Genomic DNA, 21,173 nt, shown 5'->3' on the forward strand with positions numbered 1-21,173 from the left:
ACTTAATCTATCAATATGTCTTTATAATGTGAGAATGTTACACCTCTTACAATGCCACCTACTTGTATCATCGACAATTTGGATCTGTGACTTTCTATCCCATCATCGAAGTTGTTAAAAAATCTGGTACCCATTTGAGGCCCCTAAAAGGTTTACTCGTCACATGCTGCCAAATAGAGCATCTGTCCATTATCCCAACTATGTCTCCTTTTGCTCAGCCAATTTCCTAACAAGGTCAATAATTTGCTTCCAATTCCATGAGCTTTAACTTAAGTTGACAGCTTCTTATGAGGGACTTTATCAAATGCCTTCTGAAAGTTCATATGAAAAACATTCATAGGTATTCCCCTGACCTCTGCTTTAGTGGCCAGTTTGAAAAATATCAAATTCATCACGCATGACCTACTCTTTACAAATTCATTTGGATGATTAAATATTAGACTAGCACTCTCCGTACAGTCCTTCAAATCATGGGTCGAATATAGGACATCCACAATCAAGGGCAACATGTGATTAATAAGAGCAGTTGTGTTGAGGAAATACCACCCCGACCTTTTCCAAGTCACTTCATCAAAAAGTAAATAACCTCTGCCTAGTCACATGAAACCGGGTACCAGGATTATTTCTTGGCTGAAAATAATTGCTAAATATTTAATCTTCCTACCCTGGTAACAGAATCTCAGTGTTAGCAGTTCCCCTACCAATAACACTGTGTCAACAAGCATATTGTTCCTACAAGTGGGAGGTTATGTCAACGATTTGGGACAGCATGTCTTCAGAGATTTCTTTACTTAAAGCGAGTACATTCTACAGACATGTTGCACAATCTAACTGTGATAAAAAGATATTGATATACTTACTAGCATTTCTCAGTAACGTCTTATTGCTCTGTTTTAATTTTTTAAGCTGCTGTTAAACAGATTCTGGGACCAGGTATTTTGTGCTACACTTCTCCTGTTATGATATCATGATCTTCTGCCATGAAAGTGCTGGATTTTTCCATTCACAATGCTACAATTCTCACCAGTACTTTTAAAGCATCAGGGGAATAAGAAGCAACTGAGAGATGCTGATTAGTGTACACATATCTCTTTGTATTACATTTAGGATTATGGATTAGTTGAGTAAATGTAACTCTTCTTTTGGCAATCTGAATTTACCACAAACTTAAACAGCTCTGCCCTGCCAAAATGGTTGCTTACCAGCGTTTATGACAAGTGATTCTGTGAAGTAAAACATTCCATAACAAACCCTGCAAATTTCTACACACAGTATAATGTTAAATTTTACTGTTTGATTCTCGTGATGATATTTTAAAAGTCCTGAAGTGTTCTAAACAACACTCAGTTTGGATTTGTGATAAGATTCGCTTCAAACAGGCTTCAACCTGCACTATGGATTTGAGCGTATAATTTAAACCAACACATCAGTGAAGTACTGCAGGAGCCCTACATTGTCTTTCAGAGGAAACATTAAACCAATGCCTCAATTAGGGAAGTTTGGGCTTGTCAGCTTTAAAAGGAAGTATTTATGAGGTGATCTTAGAGATATACAATAGATAATAAATAGTATAGAAAAAGTGCAGAACTTTATTTATTGTATCATAAATCATTCATGATATTATGTCAAAGAGTTTCTCTTACAGAGAACCAGCATGGGCTCAACAGACTGAATGACCTCCTTTTGTGCTGTAATCATTCTATGATTCTATCCACACAGAAATCTGTCAATTACAGCTTCCAATCAAATTTTAAATTATTCTCGGGTTTGAATGTGGGAACAACAACTTGCATTTATATTGTCATGAGTTCAAACTAAAAAGGTAAATTTAGGGCTGATATGAGGGAGTTGCTCTTCTGCATTAGCTCTTTTTTAAGCCAAACCATCCAGCGAGAATGGAGCTGGTTCGGATCTGACACCCAATTTACACAGTGCCCAACTTTATGCTCCATTGATATGGAGCAGAGGTGTAAATTGGGTGTCCAAACTGAACCCAACATATCTTTGCCAGGCAGCGATGTTAAAATCTAGGCTACGGAGCAATCAATATATGAAATGAGTTCCCTGATAAAATAGTAGAGATGAAAGCCCAGAATCAAGGATGCTTGCTACGATTGACAGATTTCAAAATCTTTTTGGACGGATGAACTAAGATGGGCTGAAAGGTCCTCCTTATATATGATTATCTTAGAATTGTGTTTTCAACTCTTGTGATCTCATTACCATGGTAATGTAGGCCAGCACTGTAAACAACACTACTATAAGCCTGTGCTTCTCATTCAATTGAATAGGAATTAAATTGTTTAAACAGTATGATGAATGACTGATATATGACAATAATTATAGCCTTCAGTGGTTGTGAAGTTCATCATAAGCTATTCTAAAGGCAAGTTATCAGTTCACAATATACATTGATTTACTATTTTAAGACTATGGGTTTATGGGTTTAAAACATTAGGACTAATGAATGTTTAATTTAAATATAAGGGGCTTTTATCATGCCCTTTATCTGCCCTCTATCAGGTATTAATTCAAAAATCTTCCAAACAGTGATTAAATATTCAACTCAAAGCTCTCTCACAACCTCTACTATAATTCAATTTAGGAGTCAAGCATGGAGCAATTGTGAATTTTCAGCACATCTACATAATTCAAATCAGTAAGTGGTTCTGAAACAGATTGATTCTAAAATTGATCACAACATATAATAAATAGGAATCAAGCGGTGCAATTTGACATTAAGTCAAGAAGGAAGGAAACAAGGATACTGCAAAGCAATATTATTCAGTATTCGTCATTTGATCCAGAACAGAATTAAAAGGGTAATTAATGTGTCAGCACAGTACACTGTGCATTCATGCCACAACATGCCCAAGCCTGTAAATCCATCATCACGTGGGAATCTGACAGTTCTGGATAAGACACAGGAGATGGTACTAAGTAAAGGCCAAGAGAAATTCTTCTGAGAAAATTCAGTCCCCAAACCACACTGGGCTACTCCTGTAGGCAGCCTGCAGATTGATTGGAAGGGACCTGGGAAGAGATGACTTACATGCCAATTAAGCCAGGGAATAATTCATGAGAAATTGCTGAAGTGACAAGGAGAAACGTGAATCATGCACAGGGGCAGAAATGAGAAGACAATCCTGCCCCCTCCACATACAACACAGTTTGAAAGGAAAAGTTGAAGAAACCATTCAGAAAGGAGGGTGAAGTCCACATTCCCACAAGGAATCCCTGAAATAATAAGAATCGATTTATTTTTTTTTACAAAAGATTAAAGTATAAACTTTAAACACATAATATGCTCATTTCGCTGGTGTACCTGTTTTTTTTTTTGCTACTTTAAGATTTTGGTTTTAATAAGCAAGAATCAGGGTACTGAATTTTAATCCATTTTAGTGGATTAATGTGGAGATTCACCCATGTTACCTGACAGTGTCACACAACTGCTTCGCAATACATCATTGAAAGAAAGGTTTGGTGCTGTTTCCATTGTTTTCTTCAGTTCAGAAATTTATTAAAACAGCATGATCAGTAGAGGAACGCCAGAATTATTAAAAGAACACATTTTTTAAAAAGTCACAAACAGCATTGGGCACTGGCCAGATTTTCATTTTCTTGTTTAAAAAAATAATTTCCTGGCTACACATCTCATATGTTGCATTCCTCCTGGAAGGATTTTGTTTTATTAAAATGGTCACAGTAGGTGCACCATATGACGTGTGATAACTAATTGCAGTACTTCGTGCTACAAACCAAATGTCTCTACACCTGCATTATTGACACAAAAGGAATATAGTCCAAAACATGCATTGCTGTAATTTGCAATATGAATGTGAAGCAAATAGGTTTTTGCCAGCATAGGAATAAATTAAACTTTAACTCAGTTTCTTTATCTTCCCTCACAATAAGCTTTCCTTCCCAACTGAGGTATCGTCTTTGGCTGGTCTTAAGCAAATTATTTATGTCTGGAGTCCATTTGAACATTGAACACAATCAAAATTGAGCACAATCTTCAGTTCATAGACATACGCACACTTTTAGCAGAGGGCAGTGAACAGCAAGTGAGGACAGAAAGCCCAGCTGATTTTCTTCCACCGAGCACAGCCCTGATCTGAAGACAATTGTCAGGCTCCTATCACTACTCTGGTGATATCAGCCAACTTAACACAGACTGGGAAACCAAATCTTTCCTCTGTAGCTTAGCTATTTACTGGCTCAACGTGCAGAGCTATGGGGGAGTGAAGTGCCAGGTTCTTAAGAGTCAAAATCTATTTAACTCTTTTGTCACAGCTATAGTTGGATAAATTCTATTTTTGGAATTGTTACAGTATACATTTTCGTAAATGTTATTAGGTTTCACCAACAATTGTGAGCAATGAATCTTAGTCCTTCACTTATTCTGCTTCCTTGGCCAGGATTCTCCATTCGCCGGGCGGGCACGGCCAGCGGTCCCGGGAATGGCCGGGAAAAAGTCCGCTGCCCACAATCGGACCTAACCACGATTTCATGCTGGCTGGCCAATTAATGGCCAGCCAGTGTGAAAGGCGCATTTAAAACCTCAGCGCTGCTGAGGGGGCAAGAGGAATGCGAGCACTAAAGTCTGCGCATGCGTGCGGGAAGCGCGCATTGAAAGCTCCCTGAAGGCACAGAGCTGCCTCAGGGAGCTGAAGAATTTTACAATAAAAAATAAAGATTTTAAAAATAAGGGAAACATGTCCCCAGCTGACTCAGTCACATGAACAGGGACATATTAAAAATGTTTTAAAAATTTTATTTTATTTTTTTAAATTACTGATGTAAAAACTCATCCTGCCCATGGATGAGGTTTTCTAAAAAATCCAAAGGCCACTTAGCTGATTTGCCCAAAATGAAAAATACTGTTTAATCAATTGATTAATGGGCTTAACAGCCCTCTTAACTGTCGGCGGGCGCACTGCCAACTCTCTCGCCCACCAACCGAAATACCACACGAGTGCATGATGACATCAGGACGCTCGCCCAGCGTCATCATGCACTATTTTATGCCTGATCAGGTCAGGGTGTGCGCCCACCCATCAAATGTAAAACACTGCCCCAAGATACTGATATTACAACTGCAGCACATGGGAACATGGACCTGCTGCAAAGGAGTTCAAAGTATGAGAAACTGTCAGAAATTCAATTTATTTATTTTACCCAAGCAAGTTTGTTGCTGGCAAATAGATGAACATGAAATTTAGTAAAAATCTTGAATGATTGCTTAAAGTTACAATCTGCTCCTGCAGGACTAATGAGTGGTGAAGGCAGCAAAAGGTTGATGAGCATAGTCATATACTGCAGAGGTCATAGAGAAGGCAGGCTAAAAAGTAACACTGCCGACATTAACAAATGAATGTGTTCCTTTAACCACGGTGTTAAACATTTATCCATTAATATCAGCTGTAGCAATTGCTAGGATTCAGTCTTTGGCATCTCATTCAGGGAAAACTGGAGTCAAAGCAAGAAAAAGCTGACTAATTTGATTGTGTTAACCAGGAAAGAGGCAAAGAATACTCCAGATTAAATCCACCATTTTTGGGGTTTTGAAAATTCAAATGGGACGATGTGTCTTTAACTTCTTTTACGTGTCCCTTAAATGGTGGAGAAATTTCAATTAAGTTTGAAAAGGCAGGAAAACAAGGTCAGCAGCTTGACTATTCTGACCTCTGACTGGTTGAACTGAAGTGCTGTTTCAGCAGCTTCCTTTTGGGGACTGACTCCTGATTCAATGAGTAAGAAACTGTTCATTTTTAAAACTGCATATGTAGGCAGTACATTGCCATTTCCAGTGCTTTAAAAGAAAACCCAAGACACTTTTTCTGAACCACATCCCAAGGCAAGTCTCATAGGAAACGTCTTGTTTTCAGTTGAGACTCAAGCAGGAAGCTTTTGGGCATCTACTGGTCACAGAGACACCAATTACATTAGTCGGGAAATATAATTTCATCACTTTTTTTTTTAAAGTCCTCAGCTAGGGCTATTGACCATATCACATTACAGTATCCATGCCCGTGCCCAACCTCTCCTCAACTTGAGGATGCAGCAATGAAAGCACCACTGGGAACCAGAAAAATTTATACTAATAAATCCTGACCCCAGAAAATTGGCCTAGCTTAGTTGAGGATGCAGCCATGAGGTAGGCAGAAGACACGTGCCAAAGTTGCACCAGTGTAGAATCCAAGAGGAAATTCTGCCCCAGCATTTTTTGCCATTGCCAACACCATCTTCATTTCTTCCTCATTAGTAAAACCATTCAGTAATATAAACAGGAAGAATCTACAAATTCTCACTGCAACTTTCTAGTTCTGCTCTGCAGAATAAAACATGCTACAGATGGGCGAGTGGATGAACACACTGCATGGTTGGGTACTCAGCCATGCAGGACAGGAAGCTCCATTGCTGTTCTTTGTTGGGTGAGCTGATTTCAGCCGTGACAGTGAAAGTGGTGCTATAATTAGGGTCAGTGACCCCAGGATGGTGGTGATGGGGGTTGGGTGATGATGAAAATGGCAGGGAGTGGAGATCCTGGACAGTGAGCTTATGTAAATTAGACAAGTGCACCACTGGGTTCAGCTGGAGGAGCTTCTGCTATCAAATAGGCCACTGACATGTGCGCCAAATCCAGATATGAATCATCCACTTCAGGAGTGTTATTGGTGGGTGGGGAGGGGGTAGTTCTGCTGTCTTTGAAACTCTACTGTAGCCCCCGGAAGGGAAAGTGCCTTCAGAAGAAGAAAAAAAAGAATGGAGACAAGCGCTGACCAAGAATCAACCAGAAATCAGGATTCAAATGTGAGAAAAAGAATATTTCAGGATGATATTTCACAGACAGCACAGAAAGGGCACAAGCAAAACTCCACAGTCAGAGATTTTCAGCAAGATATAGAGGCCTGTTACAGAAGAATGAGAAAAATACATTTGTAAAAACTCTAGGTGGGAAAAGTAATGGGGCAAATCATAAAATTATATTGGATGCTGGAAGACAGCAAACAGGTTGAAACATTCCAGGAGTGGGTTACAAAATGGGTTACAAAAGAGCAGAAGCAAAGTGAAAGATTCTAAAGGAACTATAATATTTCTCATTGCTGCTCTGGGGTCAGAGGCAATTCTCCAAAATGCAATTCAAGTTTCCCTTGTTTGCTCTGCAAGTCAAGAACTGGGAGAACAGTTTCAGAGTTGCAGTTGAATTTGGAGGGAAAACAATGACAAAGAGGAATGAAGTATGAACAAAGACTGAAAACTAAAAATAACGGACCACTCTTTCATTTCATGTTCTGTGAAATGTCTTCATTGTTACTTGATAGAAAATAATCGGCCAGTTTGTAGAACTGACAAACTGTACAGCAGTGAAAGGTTTGTTGGCTTTGTGCAGCACAGGATGTGAGCTACACTGTTTGCTTTCCTTTGAGTTTTTGCATCTTAAATGTTGTTTTGCTTAGAATCAGAAATATTCTGTGCTATTTAGAAAATCAGTGGTTAGATGTGAAATGCTCCAGCTGCAAACCAAAAATCTTCATACTGAAGAATTTAGGAATTGCGATTCCTTCTGATGATAATTTTACCCTCGAATTTCTCAACAAAATTAGCAGAAGTAGGTTTGCCTCTCCAGACAATGGGGTAAACTAATGGAAAGAGGAATAGGAGAACAAACCATGGGAAAGCTAAAATTGAAAATGATCAAAAATCATATTTCATAAGTTTTAAAGAGAGAAAAGCCTAAGACATCCTTTTTAAATTTTACTCCAACCCATTGTATGAAAAAATTGCATAACTTCAGGAAAAAATTTGAAAGTATCCATAATAATGTAATCAAATATTGTATTATTGTATATTACAAAATGTCCATCCTATGTAAGCATTTTGAAGCATTTTAAGTTTTCATATTGGCCAGCCAGGTATCTTGCAGTTAGAGAAACACATTTCCAAGTATAAGGGTCTCCAAGCAAAGTACTCAGAAATCCACAAAGGTGGAGCTTTTGTTTGCCCAGTATAGAGGGTGTATACCCCACTCATTCAAATTGAAAGAATCTAGCTTCATGGCAGCCAAAGCTGTTATATATATGTGCAGAGTGACTTACTTGCAGCTTACCAGCATTGAGCATTGACAAACTTATTGTTGATTATCCTGTTAGGATTGCCCCAACCAATTAGTGCATTGGCACCTGGGCTCAGGTGGGATGAATTCCAATGACAGGTCTACCCCCTTTATGTTGGCTTGTTCATTAGCAAATTGTGCACTGTAATACTCCAAGTATCAAAGTTAACTTCCATTAGCATGTCATCATGCAAAGCCCACTTTCCTCTGACTGAAAGTCATTAGTTAGTCAGTAAAGAACTGATAATATATGTGCCTTAGAGGGGCAAAAAAGGTTCACTAGATTGATTCCCAGCTATCCTATGAGGAGAGATTGCGTAGACTGAGCCTATGCTGTATAGAGATTAACATTAACATTAACCTCTTAGAGGACTTGACAGGATAGATGCTGAGAGCTATTTCCTCAGCTGGAGAATAGAGAACTAGGGGTAATAGTCTCAATACAAGGAGTCAGCTATTTGGAACTAAGGCAGGAGAAATTTCTTCACTCAGAGGGGGTCTTGAATCTTTGGAATTCTCTGCCTCAGGGGACAGTGGATGCTCATTCAATGAGAGTATTCAAGATCTTTGGGCACTAAGGGAATAGGGTGGGAAAGTGGAGTTGATGTAAAAGTTCAGCCACAATGTTATTAAATGGCAGAACAGGTTGGAGGGAACAATTGACCTACTCTTGCTCCTATTTCTTGCATTCTTATGTCCTTAAAACTTCAATACACTCTGGAGGAATAGAAAATGCAAGGAGCTTCTTCAAAGTGGTATGATGCCCAACACATCTCACTCTAAATATGTGCAAGTGCATTGCTACATTCCTCAAAATCAATGTGACTACATACACTAGGCACTGAGTGGTGAATAGCACAGTTTGAGTAGCTGCTGGTCTTTCCACAACCCAGTACAGTTAAGATGATGTTTTCTGTTCCCTCCTTTCTGACAGCCAGCACAGGTAAAATCCACTAAAAGGATCTTTGTCCCTCAAGATCCTATGTCAGAGTCAAACTAAATTCCTTCTTCCTCCATTTTAAAAAAATGTTGAATCACAGCTGCCGCTCTACTGGAGCTCCTAGGCATTATCAATATTTGTTATTTGATTATTCAAATGAAACTTTTTATTTAATTTGTAATAGCTTCAGGAAAACTCATACTGCTTGTGGATGAGCTTTCCTAAAAAGGCCGCTTGGCCTTTTCCCCTACCTGCCAAACGTAAGGTTGGACGGGCAGCATAAAATTCAGGTTAATTAACTGATTAATGGCCTTAATAGGCCTATCAATTATCAGCAGGTGCGCAGCCGACTTCGGCGTGCACTCGCCAAACAGAATATCGCGCGACTTCGCGATGACGTTGGCTAAGTTCCAGCATGTTGGGCGCGCACCCGCATGCCAAATGTAAAATTCTGCCCTTCATGTTAACCATAATTGATAGAGGAAACAAGTCTCAAATGTTGCCCTCTTGGTGCTGTTTCCTTACTCTCAAGGGGCTCATCGGCAGATATTTGTCATTTTCTTTTCCCAGTTAGGAATGATGCAACTGGCGGTGGAGGAATAACTTACAAATGGAGGAGAATGCCAACCTACAAATGGAGGGGGAAACCTACCAAGCAAGGTGGTGTGCAAAATTCTTGACAGCCAAAGCAGATAACAATCACGGTCCAATAACATGTGCCCAAAATCAGCAAAATTCTCATACTGCTAATCCATGACATTTTTTTACAATGGTTTCTTCTTAATGTTATACATCATACTGAAGTCAAGGGGGCAGATACATGACCTCTCCCTGTTATCTCTTCACCAAAGACAGGTCTAGGATAGAAGAGTCTCTAATATCAGTCTATATAGTACCAGTTCACTCCATGGTGATTTGGAATATTATAGAGGATACAAAAAACATTCCAGTAATAGCTGTAGAGCAGGAAGTGGAAGGGAGAGAGAAACTTGGTGAAATTACAATCACTAGGGAAGCGGTACTGAGAAAACTGTCGGAGCTGCGGGCTGACAAGTCTCCGGGTCCAGATGCACTTCATCCTAGGGTCTTAAAAGAGGTGGCTAATGAGTTGGTAGCTGTGTTGGTGTTAATTTTCCAAAGTTCCCTAGATTCTGAAAAGGTTCATTCAGAGTGGAGAGTAGCAAATATAACCCCTCTATTCAAGAAGGGAGGGAGGCAGAAAACAGGAAATTATAGGCCAGTTAACTTGAAATCCATCATAGAGTCATTCATTAAGGAGATTATAGCTGGATACTTAGAAAAGCTCAAAGTCATCAGGAAGAGTCAACATGGTCTCATGAAAAGGAAATCATTTAAATAACGTGCAGTGGGTAGAGGGGAGCCTGTAGAAGTGCTGTCCTTGGATTTCCAGAAGGCATTTGATAAGGTGCCACATCAAAGGTTACTGTAGAAAATAAAAGCTCATGGTGTAGGCAGTAACAAATTAGCATGGAAGATTGGCTGAATGGCAGAAGACATTCCAGTGTGCATAAATGGGCCTTTGTCTGATTGGCAGGATATGACAAGTGGAGTCCCACAGGGTCTGTGCTGGGGCCTCAACTTTTTACAATTTAAATCAATGATTTAGATGAGGGGAGCAAAGGCATAGGAACTAAATTTGCAGGTGACACAAAGATAGGTGGGGAGGTATGTTGTGAAGAAGACATAAGGTTGCAGATGGATATAGATAGGTTGAGTGAGTGAGCAAAAATCTGGCAGATGGAGTATAATGTGGGAAAATGTGAAGTTGTTCACTTTGACAGGAAGAATAAAAAAGCAGAGTATTACTTAAACAGAGAACGACTGCAGAATTCCGAGGTGAGGTGTAGAGGGATCTAGGTGTTCTCATGCATGAGTCAAAAAATTAATACATAGGTATAACATGCAATCAAGACGACTAATGGAATGCTGTCCTTTATTATGAAAGGAATCAAACATAAAAGTAAGGATGGAGAAGAGCCGATGCTGCTAGACCTGCTGAGTTTTTCCAGGTAATTCTGTTTTTGTTTTGGATTTCCAGCATCCACAGTTTTTTGTTTTTATAAAAGTAAGGATGTTATGCTTCAGTTATACAGAGCATTGGTAAGACCGCACTTCGAATACTATGTGCAGTTTTGGTCTCCTTATTTAAATAAGGATGTAAATGCAGTGGAGGCGGTTCAGAGGAGGTTTATTAGATTGATACCTGGATGCACGGGATGAGGGAAGGTTGGAAAGACTGGGCTTGTTTCCACTGGAATTTAGAAGAGTGAGGGGTGATTTGATTGAAGTATACAAGATCCTGAACAGCCCTGACAAGGCGGACGTCAAAAGGACTTTTCCTCTTGTGGGTGAGTGAAGAATTAGAGGGCATTATTTTAAAATTAGGGGTCACCCTTTTAGGACAGAGAGGAGGAGAAATCTTTTCTCTCAGAGGGTTGTGCGACTATGGAACTTTGCCTCAGAAGGTGGTGGAGGCGGGGTCAGAATTTTTTTTTTTAAAGCAGAGGTAGATTGATTCCCATGCCTAACAATAATCTAAGGTTATCAGGGGTAAATGAGAACGAGGAACTCAAAACACAAACAGATCAGCCATGATCTTATTGAATGGCGGAGCAGGCTTGAGGGGCTGAATGGCCTACTTCTGCTCCTATTTCGTACGCTCGCACATTTGTATAGTGCTGTGTTATATCTGAACCAAGTTATTTCTCCGCTTCTGCACCCACTCCAAAAAAGTCATTTGTATTACATTGACTGTTAAATTAACTTTGTCTAAAATTTGCCCAGTAAATGCAAGGTTCAGTTTTCACTGATGTGTATTTAACCAATTATTTACTTTTTTCAATAACATGCTCTGTATTTCCAGTCAGCCCAATAATTATTTTTCAGATTAAGATTTCAAATCAACCAAATTTTGATTGTTTAAGATTCGAAATGTTGCTCAAAATTCACAGAGCACGAAAACCTCACCAGAAACCCCACCTTTTACAAAAAAACCTGGAGGAAGCTTTCACAATTGAAAACTTGACCTGTTTCCAGATATGCTCAGAGTTTGTTGGCTTGATTGCTCTCCTAGCAGCACTTATGATAGTTAGGACATCACTAGTTTACACATTTACAGTTAATTGGCTTAGGCAATGCCAGATGCACACAACTAGCAGGAAAATGATCATGTGCCTGAAGCAATCCCATGACTCAAACTATTTAGGGTGGAAGTTCCTTTTCCCCTTCAGTTAAATAGATGAGATAGTTACACCCTTGCTCCTTTCAACACAGTGGTTTTATATTTAGAGATGTACTTCACCCAGTTTCAGGAAGAGCAATTGCTCCATATCTCTTTCCCATTTTTAGACCAGGTATGGAGCCAGACTGTTGAAATTCTAGGCTCTAATTTTATAAGGGACTCTGCAGAAAAGAAACTTACAAAAGCAGCTCCCCGCATTTACATCACTAAAATCAGCCCCCTTACCTGACTGAGCAATTGTAAGCCCATATTTTAATAGGTCTACAATGCTATTGGGATATGGGAGGAGGGCTTGTTTACCACGTTTACACACCATCTCCCTCTGCGACCTACATTCAAAAGCAAATTCAGTGATCTTGTGCTCTCAAAAGGGAGCTACAGGTTAAGGGGACATGGTTCACAGACAGAGCTGCAAGACTCTAGAACTAATTCTGATCCACATTTCCTTCAAGCACAGCTCAATTCAGGGACCACAGGATTGGCAAACTTCCTCCATAGTTTAAAAACGCCTCATGACACCTTCCACATTGTCACAGGGGCTTCAAAAGCCACATTCCATATAAAGTTTTGTGGCCCTCATAATGTTTGTGTAATATTATACATAAATTATCTTTAATGCTAGGATTCATATGCGCCAAAAATAAAAAAGGGCTCCAATCATTTCCTTTCAGAGCTCTTCATGTCGAGAAAAACTTACCCACAACCATGAAAACAGAATAAACTCCAGAGGAAACATCATGTGAACAGCATTGAGTCTATGGAATTAGCCTTCCTTGTTAATTTTATTGTAGGGAGCTCACCCACGAGTAATGTGTTAGTATTGGCACAAATAATGACCTCTTGATCAAGTGTTTTTAATAACAAATCATTTCTAAACTTACCCATAATTCCACATGAGAGGAGAGTAGGCCCTTTACTCATCTTCTTTGGATGATGCTGAAAACAATCAAAAAAAGGTTGTTAAGCCAGAATTTATAATAACTATCAGTTTAAAAAGAGCCTTTGAAATATAGAAAAAGCACTTACAGATAGCCGACTAAAAAAATGCATTTAAAAAATTACTATAATTATGTCATGAAATTAACCAATCACAACTCAGGAGGTAAGACAGGTAATTGACAAAGTTACTGATGTAACTTGACATTTTACAGCAAGTAAAATTACCCAATCACAACAAAAGAATTGTATCATGTGACCACATGACATTATGACACCACTAACTGACTTGATTTTGAATATCACCAATGTAAGAACTTTTAAATAGGCAACTTTCTTTTTACATGGAGTATGAAACCAAAATTTAATCTTTAAAAAGATAATTCTTTCTTTACTTGGCACAGCTGTATTATTCTGTTTAGAACATATGTTTTTTTCAATAATAGATATTTGTCACTTTTTGGTACAGTTTTCCTGCTTAGGGTCCTATAAGTTGAATCTTCTATGTGCTCTACATCCAAAGCACTGCAAGCTCAAGAAACTAACAATTACTCCACTTAGTCATCTGGCTATTAGAATTAACATATATTTGTGCTACATTACCAGATTATCTTTAAAATGGCAAATATTACAACAGACAAGACTGAAACTGTTTACAGGCTAAAACGACCAATATATTCATTTACAAACAGGCAGCATTATGAGGCATAATAATCAGCTTGTAACATATAGGCATACAAAATTAAAAATGCATACAATAAGAATCGGTAACAGGTCAATTATCCTTCATTATGTCCAGCTTCTAACAGAGTTCAGGAATCTGTTAAATAACATGAAAATTTATTGTTATGGTGGAGGGAATTTAACTTCTTTCTCTCCGGTGCTGCTGGATCCTACACTGACCCTTAGGCAGTGCTTGCCTTTCCGAGGTCTCTTGTTTAGTTCAAACAACTGCTGTTGCAGGAATTCACGTACTGTTTCAAGCTCTCTGATTGATATGCATTAGGAATTAAAACCAACACTTCTCTGCTCTGAAGATCAGAAATCAAGAAGCTGGAACAACTGATCCAAAGCAGACCAGGATCCATGGCCTGGATTTCGCCGAGTCAGGCCAATGTGAGTGTCCTTGTGACTCAGTTCCAGGATTCCTGTCCCCAAACCCATTTCTGGCAATTTTCTCTAGCACGGGATAAGGGTGCGGGCAGCCTGTCTGCACGCGGCACCCCTGTTGCTGGTGGCTCCATTGCGGCAGTGGACAGTTTAAATCCCGCCCTCCCACCCCCATTATTTAAATGGAGTCAGGTTCCTTCAGTAAGACATAGTTCATGGCCTTTCAGAGGAGGCATGAGCGACAATCCCAAGTGAGGGACCAAAAAAAGTCATCTACCCCTGAAATTCTTCCAGTGACAAGCTTTGAAATACAAAAAAACACATCTGTTCTTGCAGTTTCAATAGTTAGATGCTGTATTGCAAGCTAGATGTGTTTTACTGAATGATTAGGATCTCCAGTGTAATAACCTCAAGTGTTTTAAATGCTCCAAGTCCTTTTAAAATGAAAAGGACCTTCAGCAGCTGTCAATGAGGGGGAAAAAAAGCCCCACCTGCTCCTGGACTGCTTTGATTGACAGGTCATCTGGTGTAGATTTTTTAAAATGTAGCCACCTGTTTTAGCAATTTCAATAAGCTCCATTGTCTGAGAGCTGGAATGGTTTGTTATGACAGCTGTTGCCATTATGAACAATTGGTTGAATTTCAAAAGTTCCAGAATCACTTATCTCAGCAGGGGGCTGTATAGACATTTTGATTTATAGTTTTAAGAGATTATTAAAGGATTAGCTGTCTTTGATGTGGTTGATGAAATAGATGCTTGTTTGTTTTCATAACAGATTTACCACTTGAAGGGAGTTAATTTTCTTGTAATGGCTTTTTTTTGAAGGAGAGTTTTTTCGGTGTGGTGTATTTGAATGCGATTAGAATGGAAGAATTATATTTGTTTTTAATGTCCACCTCAAAGACATCCTGAGGTCTGCCCATGGTGAATACAGGGTGAGTGGCTATGGAGGAATCATGAGGGTATGATGGTATGAGAGGGCATGGGGGTGAGGCTTTGAGGGTTGACATTCGTTATTAAAATTGGGCTGACATGCCAGTAAATGGAGGCTGGTATTCCAGCCTCACTGCCTGGCCATCCTTCCGCCTCTATTGACACCTGACAACAGGCCCAACTCCATCTCACTCCCCAGCACAAAATATGGCAGACTGGGACCTTTTTAAAGAAGATGGGTCTGCCGGGTTGGGAACTTTCCTGACTCAACCTTCCAGCCCTCACCCTGAATATCCAGCCCCATGTCTTCCTCCTTATCCTATAGTTTCCAGTGCAAGCTCCCCGCAACCCCATTAACTGGCCACTATTTTGTTTGAAAGCCAAATTCTGGATTCTAACACTCTGTCTAATGCAGGTATGAAACACTCAAGCACTTGTTTAAATTTAATCAACTGATGCTGTAAAGAGATAGGACCACCAGCTCCGTTCCTTACGTGAGTGCTGTATTGCAGTCATAAATTGGTTTGGTATTGAGCCAGTAAACACGGGTTTCACCCCTGAACAGCAGCCCTAGGTAAACATTTAATGTAACGAAGGCAGATTGCTCACAAACTTGACGTCAATAATCACTGGGAGTACAAAAGGAGAAACGCTCCTATCAGAGATTTTCCCTAATTTATCACATGCTGCTGAACCCAAGCTTGTCAAGTTGGTGACTATCCATATGAGCTCCTGTTAACAAGAGATAATTCCAGGTGGTTGCACCTTCTATAGGAAGGCTTCACATGAGGAAAATTAAAAGGAAAATTAATCCTGGATAATGAGGCTTGAAGACCTATTTAAACTAAATGGATTAGTGCATTGGTTAAATACTGGGCAAATGTCACCAAATGTAATTTCTAGATGTTTTGATCTGAAGTAAAGTTAATGAGAAAAGCCATTTAGCTTGCTTTGTCAACCAGGTCTAGATTCTGTTTCAGAAACTGGGGGAAGAGGTTTACTCTTCATTGTCCAGGCATAACAGTTTGCAAGAGTAGAAGTGCTAATTGCAAACTAGAACATAAGCAGCTAACAAGTTGATGAATGGAAAATCATGAGCAACTTGTGCCCAGATTTGTGATAAATGTTTCCACCTTGCCAAGCTCCTGTGCCAAGGCAATGAAGAGGAAAATCTGCCCTTGTTGTGACCGCTGAATAGATTTTCTGTGATGTGCATGAATGCAACAGAAATGTCGCACCTGTCTAAGGCATGGCTAATCTAGTCAAATCTTCTGGAGCTGCTTAGCAGAGTTAGTCATTGATTCTGACTTCCAATCATTCAATCCACCTCGTCTCTTGTGAGCTCACAAACTTAAGGTGGGATATCTGGCACTGCTGCAACTATTTAAAGGACCACAATAATCTTTTAAAGGGAAGGTATTTTTGTATATAGCAAAAGGAATTTCAGATTTTTTGGAACATGTGAGCAGAGAACAAATCCGTTCATTTAAAAGGACCTTTTGTTTGGTTCACAATCAAAACGTGAATCTATCTAACTGATATCTATAAAGGACTCTGAATTGCTGTGGTAACATACACTTTTACATTAATGGTCTAGTCTGGAGCAATGGAGAGTGATGGTAGAGGCTCCAATTTCTTTCCATCACATGGCTGACCAGGAATCTCTCCCACCGCCTACCATTGGCATGTGTTGAGAGGATTTGCAGGTTGATACTCAACCTGTTTGACAGTGTTATGAATGCACCTTCCTTGGCAATGAAGTCTTGGGGTGGGACTTGAACCCGGTACTTCTCAGTAACAGGAATGCTAAAGACCTCCTCAATAGTATTATGATCACTATTTACTAGCCGATTTTTTACCTATGCACAAAAGAAAGGTGCAGAATAGCTGGCAGAAAAATGGCTCAAGCATATAAAATGTATTATCCAGAGGGAGTTGGTAAAATCGGGAGCAAAAGGCAGGATAGTGAATTCTCCTATTGTATCTAACTCTCATGTGCAGTGAGCCAATCCTCTGCATTATTGGCACATAACAAGATGATACAGTAGGATAGCTTCCAACACAATCAGAATAGGTCAACATGCAAACACAGTCAACAACAGACAAAGAAGATACAAAGATCCAGCAGAATTCAGAAGCGAGAATGCAAGAACAATTCCTAAAAGGCAAAGCCCAATGAAAAAGCTCATTAAAAGCTAAATTATACAGCTACATCTTACTTCAAATTCTATCCTACAGAATGCAAAAGTAGCTGCATGAGCAGTAGACTTTTTCTGATGTCTTGACAAGCTCAAAGCTACTCTTTATCATCAAACATAAAAAAATGTTTCTTCATGAAAGTTTAGTACCGAACACCACAAAGGGGGATCAGAAGTGAGAACATACTGAATCGAAATGACTTGATGGAGAGTTAGTAAACCAGTTAATAATTAAGTTGCTCTCACAAGCAAAACCATAAGCAACATTTCAGCTTAGCAATGTTCACACTATGATAGTTCAGCATTTTCGATTCGGTTTGGTAGATTAAAAAGAAAATGGTGCAATCAACACTTCCATTGCTCAGATAATGCCACCACCGAGGGAGAGAGTTCACTTGAAGCCCTGCAATGTCTTGATGAAAACAAAAATCTGCATCTCAGCTTTTCTTTTTGAAATAATGTACAAATAGAAAATAATGAACTTTTCACAATTATACAGAAAGTTATGCTTTTGTGCATATAAGCCTGGTACTGTAAACTTCCATAACAACTTCAGTGCTGTCATGCGCTGATAAATCTTAAGTATTGCTTCACTGCTAGACTGAACTTTAGCCAGTCATGGCACTAATATAATTTGGCGATGTTCAAACTAAATAGCAAATATTGACCTCATTGGCACCTGCAACAGATTTTTCTGCATTGTACCACTGGAAGTGGGATTGGGAATGATGCTGTAAAGTTGGTCAAAGTGCTATAACCATTTGCATCAAAACCATGGCCAGAATCTTCAGGTTGGCATGCGGGCCCCGCTCCCCAATGCGTAAAATGTCACACGGTGACGTCGGGTATGCGTCCCGACGTCACCGCGCGTCATTCAGATCTTCCGTTCAGCGGGCACAAAGAGAGCTGCCCATCTAATCTGAAGGCGAAGAGCCCAGGCAGCCTTCGCACTTATCATGAAACCTTATCCATGGACGGGATGAGGTTTATGAAGGATTTATAAATCAAATACATTTTTTTAATTAAAATTCATTGGCATGTCCCAGCTCATGTGACACTGTCACATGAGGGGACATGTCTGAAAAATTTTTTTTCTCCTTATTTAAATTTTTCAAAATGTAATTAATCTCCCTGAGGCAGCTCCATGCCTCAAGGAGATTTCTGCGCTCTTGAGAGCAGCCCTGACTCAGCCTCTCCCCCCTGTCCGCACAGGGAGTGCTCAGTTCTTCCGGGTGCGTGCCACACTGGCCCGCCCATGTAAAATGGTGGCACACAGCCAATTGCGAGCAGCAACCGGCTGCGCACCCACCCATGCCCGCTCCAACTCAGCCCCTACCCCGGACAGGGAGAAAATTCTCCCCCATGCATTGCAGACAATAAATTATTTAAATATGCGCATCCCGATTCAAACTCACGGGCAGAATCTTTCCCTTGTTGGGTGGGCACGGCGGGGACAGGTGGGGGCGGTCGAGACGCCGACCATTGCCCGTGATCGAGGCCGGAGAGCATTTTAAGGCCCGCCCAGCGTGAAACCTGCGTAGCAGCGCTCAGTGCTGCCGGTGTGTGGGTGGGGGGGGGAAGGAGGCCGAGCACGAACCTTGCGCATGCATGTGAGTGTGCACTTCAGAATCTCCCTAAGGCACAGAGCTGCCTAAGGGAGATGAAGACTTAAAAAAAAGAGAAATTAAAAATGCTATAAAACTTGCCCCCTCATGTGCCAAATAAGCAGAGACATGTTTTTAATTAAATTTGAAGACTTTTATTTTATTTTTTTATTTGCTTTAGGAAACCTCATCCCGCCCATGGATGAGGTCTCCTAAAAAGTGCAAAGGCCACTTGGCCTTTTCGCCTGCCCACCAACCTTAAGGTTGGACCGGAAGCGAGAAAGTTCTTCTAATAGCCTTGTTAATGGCCTTAAAGGGCCTTTTAATTGTTGGCGGACACGCTGTTGACTCCGGCACATACATGCCAACCGAAATATTGCGTGCCTGCACTTTGACGTTGGGACGCTCACCTGATGTCAATGTATGTAATTTTACGCTCGAACAAGTCAGGCGCGCACCCGCCTATCGAGCTAAAAATCTTGCCCCATGTTTCCAACACATTTTGTGCCATTTTCTTTCCTGCTTTTTCATCTTCTCTGTTAATATGCAATGGCTACTGGGAAATGCCATTTGCAGTCTCAATTTGAATCGTACCGGAGTAATATTGGAAATTAATGAAAACTACCCAGTTTGTTTTCTTTTGTCTTTGAGACTTATTCTTAGAAAGCCCATAAATAAAGTGGAATTTGGAATCATTCACATTTAGCATTATCTTTGCATAACCCCTATAGGGTAATGATTAACTCTGTTTATCTATATAGATGTAACCCAACAACAACATAGGTGAGAGCGTACACTAGAGTGCACACAGGGCCAAATAAGATAACCGCACAGACTCTCCATTTGGAGAATGGACAAACTCTCCCATTTTGTGGGAAAGTAGATTTGTTGGCCAACTCACATAAATATTAGTTCCAAACTGTCAACATTAAATATTTGCTGCAGAGGAACTTCAGTTCTGAACAACGCTTTCGCCATTTATACAAACTCAACTGTTAGTTCAAATAGATGCCCCAAGGAAGCTCACATTAAATGCCTTTGTGAGGCTCTCCTTAAATATTGGTAGTGTTCCCTCATGTACCTCATGTGAGAAAGTTAATTTGAACAAACTTTTCAGAACTTATTTTTTCAGATGCTGCCCCAAGTATCAGGATAGCTGCTGTGACTATTACATGGTTGCTGTTCTGGTTTTGGAATGAACGGGGTGCTTTAACTATTAGTGCTGAATTAGGTATAAACTGAAGCCATCCCAATGAGATCAAACTAAATTGCCCAGAGAAAACCAGCTTGAAATTAAATTTACATATTAGTAGTAGCACCACAGAAGAAAAAGACCCACAAATACAACTTTCGAGGACTTCTAAAGAATTCAAATATTACAATACTGCACAATATAATTTACCCACAGAAGTTATCTTCTGAAACTACTTATATTGGAAACTCAAAGTAAATGTTATTTTTTTTTAAATGATCTACACATTAGACTTAATTAATAAGCTTACCAATTCAGAGTTGAAGGTGTTGCATATACCATAATCCAAGCCCTTGTTTTCCGGATCTTTGGTTAAAAGAGTCACCATGGTAACATAGTCATCTCTCTGGATCCGTTACACTGTGGGCAGCAGTCAGTAGGTATCATTTTAAGCCACATCTTCCATTTCAGGTCAGCACGAGAACTAGATGCGAGTATACTACTGCAATGCTCTTCATAACTGTCCAATACCACAAATGAGAGAAAAGAGAAAGGAGGTACAGATGAGTTTTGTGTTCAGTAAACCAAAAACTTGAAGAGTTAAATATCTACTGAATATTTATTTCCTCCATCCTGCTAGTGCACCATGCATCATGTCCCGGGCAAGATTTGTCAAGTGACTTGCATCCAGATCTCCGGCAACCCTGCTCTCTTACCATCTGCAACTTATTAATAAATAAGAGCTTGAAGTGATATCCCCATGAAATTTCAATCCTGTTTGGGGAGGTGACTGGCTTCTATTGTGTCCCCTTAGTGTCGTGATTGAGGTCAGGAGATCAACATGTGAGGAATCACAAGCATGAACAAATCCTACTCTC

The 21,173-nt window shown here is 39.9% G+C and overlaps 1 protein-coding gene across 2 annotated transcripts in view; it reads right to left on the bottom strand.

The window, feature by feature from the left end:
- fam53b (family with sequence similarity 53 member B) overlaps positions 1–21,173 on the bottom strand; it is a 127,088-nt gene that overhangs the window by 75,042 nt on the left and 30,873 nt on the right. For both annotated transcript variants that reach the window (XM_041209055.1, XM_041209056.1), the window contains exons 2-3: positions 20,606–20,815; positions 13,203–13,257 (exon numbers count right to left, since the gene is read on the bottom strand). In XM_041209055.1, coding sequence (XP_041064989.1) covers positions 13,203–13,257; positions 20,606–20,683 — 133 coding nt within the window. In that variant the 5' untranslated portion in view covers positions 20,684–20,815. The remainder of the gene's footprint in view (positions 1–13,202; positions 13,258–20,605; positions 20,816–21,173) is intronic.

The sequence above is a fragment of the Carcharodon carcharias genome, chromosome 17 (genome assembly GCF_017639515.1).
Source record: "Carcharodon carcharias isolate sCarCar2 chromosome 17, sCarCar2.pri, whole genome shotgun sequence".
Lineage (NCBI taxonomy): Eukaryota > Metazoa > Chordata > Chondrichthyes > Lamniformes > Lamnidae > Carcharodon > Carcharodon carcharias.